This window comes from Papaver somniferum, chromosome 3 (genome assembly GCF_003573695.1).
Source record: "Papaver somniferum cultivar HN1 chromosome 3, ASM357369v1, whole genome shotgun sequence".
Lineage (NCBI taxonomy): Eukaryota > Viridiplantae > Streptophyta > Magnoliopsida > Ranunculales > Papaveraceae > Papaver > Papaver somniferum.
The window spans coordinates 142,160,033-142,163,552 of record NC_039360.1 but is presented as its reverse complement, the minus strand read 5'-3'; the positions used below and the strand labels follow the sequence as shown (position 1 = coordinate 142,163,552).

The 3,520-nt window shown below is 34.9% G+C and overlaps 1 protein-coding gene across 1 annotated transcript; it reads left to right on the top strand.

Annotated features, from left to right (window-relative positions):
• The first annotated feature begins 463 nt into the window (after positions 1–463).
• On the top strand, positions 464–3,266 carry LOC113361692. Its single transcript, XM_026604850.1, has 7 exons — positions 464–673; positions 810–848; positions 956–1,009; positions 1,149–1,202; positions 2,466–2,519; positions 2,632–2,703; positions 2,801–3,266. The coding sequence occupies exons 1-7, from the start codon at positions 617–619 to the stop codon at positions 2,930–2,932; spliced, it is 462 nt and encodes a 153-aa protein (XP_026460635.1). The 5' UTR covers positions 464–616; the 3' UTR covers positions 2,933–3,266.
• The last annotated feature ends 254 nt before the right edge of the window (positions 3,267–3,520 follow it).

Genomic DNA, 3,520 nt, shown 5'->3' with positions numbered 1-3,520 from the left:
AACCAAACTTGCAATTCCATGGTTATACTCATTGGGTTTTCGATTAGCATCTTTCATACGAGTAGCTTTACGTCTTGGCGGATCCATTTTTGCAGATTAATCGTAGTTTTCGAATCGACGATTTCGATGAGTTAATCGTCGAGTTTTTTTTGATGGTGGTGGTGGTGGGGGTCGGTATGGTGGGGAGGAGAAGATGAAATGAAGAGAATAAAAACTGATTTAGGATAATTAAGATTATTAATGGGTAAGTTACAAAACTATCCTTACCCATTAAGACTCCCCCTAAAACCCTCAAAAAGAGTCCCTTTAAAATTGGGTATACACCTCGCCAGGAGGTTTTTCGTGTGACCAAATTTGGATTCAAAAATTTGAAGGGATAATAAGATTAGAAAGAAAGAAGTACACAGAAGAGGAGAAGACAAAAGACCCGTCAAAATCCAACGGCTAATAAAATACCGAAATCCCCAGAAATTTCCTACTCAGTCTTACTTACTTCCCCCGTTTTATTCAAAACAAACTGTTTTTGAATCTCACTCATTTAGTAGCTCCCCACTTTACCAAACCCTAGAAATTTTCTATTTTTATTTCAAATCTATCAGTAGATCTACCAAATCTAATGGCCGATTCAGATTCTTCTACTCCAACTCCTCCACTCACCACTCCTCTTTCCTCTGTAAGTCTTTATAAATGAAACCCTAATTTTCATCTCGTTTTGGATTAATAATAGGTCTTAGCTGATTTCAAGGATTAGAATAGTTAATCTATAAATATAATTGGTTCTCTATTATTTCTTGTTTTAATAATTGCAGAAGAAAGAGAATACGGTACCTATTGGGAGTAAAATCGCAGTATGTTATCGATTCATTTCTTTGATTTTGATTTTGAATCTGTAATTTTTATTTGGTTATATTAGTGAGTTTCATTAATCGAGTTTGATGGTTGTTTTATTATGTAGGAACTTACTGAATCTAGGGCAGAGCTTTTGACTAGGATTCAAGGGTTAAAACAGGTAATCTTTGAAGAATGTTTTGCTTTTTATCTTTTTGAATTTTATTTGAATTTTGTTTTTTGTATTGAATAATTGTAGATATCGCGAGACTCGAAAAGTTTTTTTTTTCTTCAATATAAATTCTTTGTGTAAACTGCAGGATTTGCAGAGTTGGAGATCCAAGCTAGATACTCAAGTAAAAACTTACCGAGATGTGAGTGATTTGTGTTTCTTCCGTAGTCTTCTTAAACTACTTTACCGCCTTTTTGTTAATATCTTTGTTTGTTTTCTTTGGTCACTGAAAGCTTAGGGCTTTTGCTATTATCAATGCCTCATTGTGTAGTTTGAGCCTTGAACAAATTGAATAAACTTGTTTTGGGTGTTTCATGTTTGTGGTGGTGGATGAGTTGTTTTTAGTGATTTTCTTATAATTAGAAATGTTCATATCATAAGACACTGTCATCTATGGTCTTAATTAATCCACGTGTTTAAACCAGTCCTTAAATCAAATGTTGGTGATATTGTGATAAATAGTTTTCAGTTGTTTTGGGTATATGGTTTTCAGTTGTTATGCAGCTGCTTTTCTGACTTCATAATGTGGTCCGCCAAGGACAGTAGAATACAGTGTTGCTTGTGATAAATGTATTATCTTGTTGAAGTCCATCTGCCAAGTCTCAATTGAGGAATAGGCGAATAGTGTGTTTGAGCCTTTGAGGTGACTTTCCTCTGATCTTGTAATAGAATAGCATTCTGAAATCAACAAAATGCACTCATCGAACTAAAAGCCATTCTGTATACCTTTTAGGTGTTTATCGCTTGTTTATAGGTTTGCATTCTCTTTTTTACTTGGGGCTGCTTAGAGAAAGAGACCCCTGAAAAAATGGAAAAACTCGAGAACATTGGTGAGCACTTTTGTTCCCATATAGAAAGTTAGTAAGCACCATTGCGCCCGATCTATATGTCTATATATCTTCTTAGTCCATTAGTAAATTAGATCTCTTCCCTTACTAGTTATAATGAATTAAGGGGTTTCGCCCCGTTTTAGAAAGCAGAATCACCAAGATTGAATTTATTGATTGATGACCCAAAAAGGCGTCAACTTTCACAATTTAAACGCAGTCTGGAGGAAACTTTTTTATGTTAATACTGTAGTTGCTTCAAGGCAATTGGTCATGAGTTGTGTTGGAACTGAATTTTTTCAGATGTGCATCCTGAGTAATTTTATACATGATATAAATTCTGTTGAAAACATGTAACTCTGAATGTTGGGACCATCAGATTTCTGAGTAACAAGATTGGCTCTAAATGGTTTGTGACTATTAAGATGATACACATAGACAGGCGAAATTGGGTTTCTCTTTATTATGTACCTATCTCAAATTTATACTTTTGTTGAATTATATATCGAGGATGTCTTGTTTTAAGTTTGAGTTTTCACTATTTTATGATATTGATGTGTGTCTGATCTAACATGCAGGAACTTTCTGATCTGAAAAAATCTCTTAATGTGGAAGTGGATCAACTAAAAACAGTATGTTTAACTGATTTCTGAGTGAAAAAAATGTAGAGAAATTTGAATCTATCCATGACCATCATCGTTTGGTTTGCTTTTCATTTCTGAATTATGTGTTTTATCGAATCAGGAGTTTCAAGTTCTCAGAACTACTCTTCAACAACAACAAGATGATGTTACAGCAAGTCTAAAGAACCTGGGGGTAGTCTATCTCCACATTTCTTTTGTTTCTTTCCACATAATGCCCAGGTCTTTGTGCCTATTTCTGGCTTTAACCACTTTTACTTGAAATGTTATAGCTACACGAAATATCACAAGATACCAAAGAAACCGCAAATTCTGCTGAGATTGAAAAGAAGAGTGATGAAGTTCAGCCTCCATCATCAGAGGAGCACAGCAGCATGGAAGTTCAACCACCAGTATCAGAATGAAGGAGGGCTCTGGTATATCTTGCAAGAGAAAAGTATTTATGCTGAGGTGATTTAAGAATGAGTTTGTGGATACTTCGAATGGCAGTTGAAAATCAATAGTTTTGATTAAGTTTAGGCTTGTTCTTAATGAGATTATACACATCTGTATTAATTCTTTAAGAGAAAATATCACTTCTGCTTTCTCCTTCATCTTGTGCTGTCCCCTGTGAACCTATTTGTCCTCAGATATATTAGATGTTTAGGAGGTTGTACACTAGTTAGTTTCATTTTGTGCTAGAAATCTGTAGTACGTGCTTCTGATTTCTGATTTCGTAAGAAGCTAATTCTCACAGAATTCGGTGTTATCCCTTGTATTTTTTAGTTCATCTTATTTAGTACTGAAGTCAGAGGTGATAGTTTAGGTTTGCAGAATTGACTTTTGGTTCTCATGTTTACTCTTCAACTTGTGAGGGAGTCCACTTCCCCTAATGGGGCGACCCCGAAAGAATTAGGGGCGACACAAAAAGATAAAAAAAGGTCACCTAAACGTAAAATGTAACCATTCCTTATCTCCCGTTTTTCTTAATTGCCAAACTACCCTTTATAATC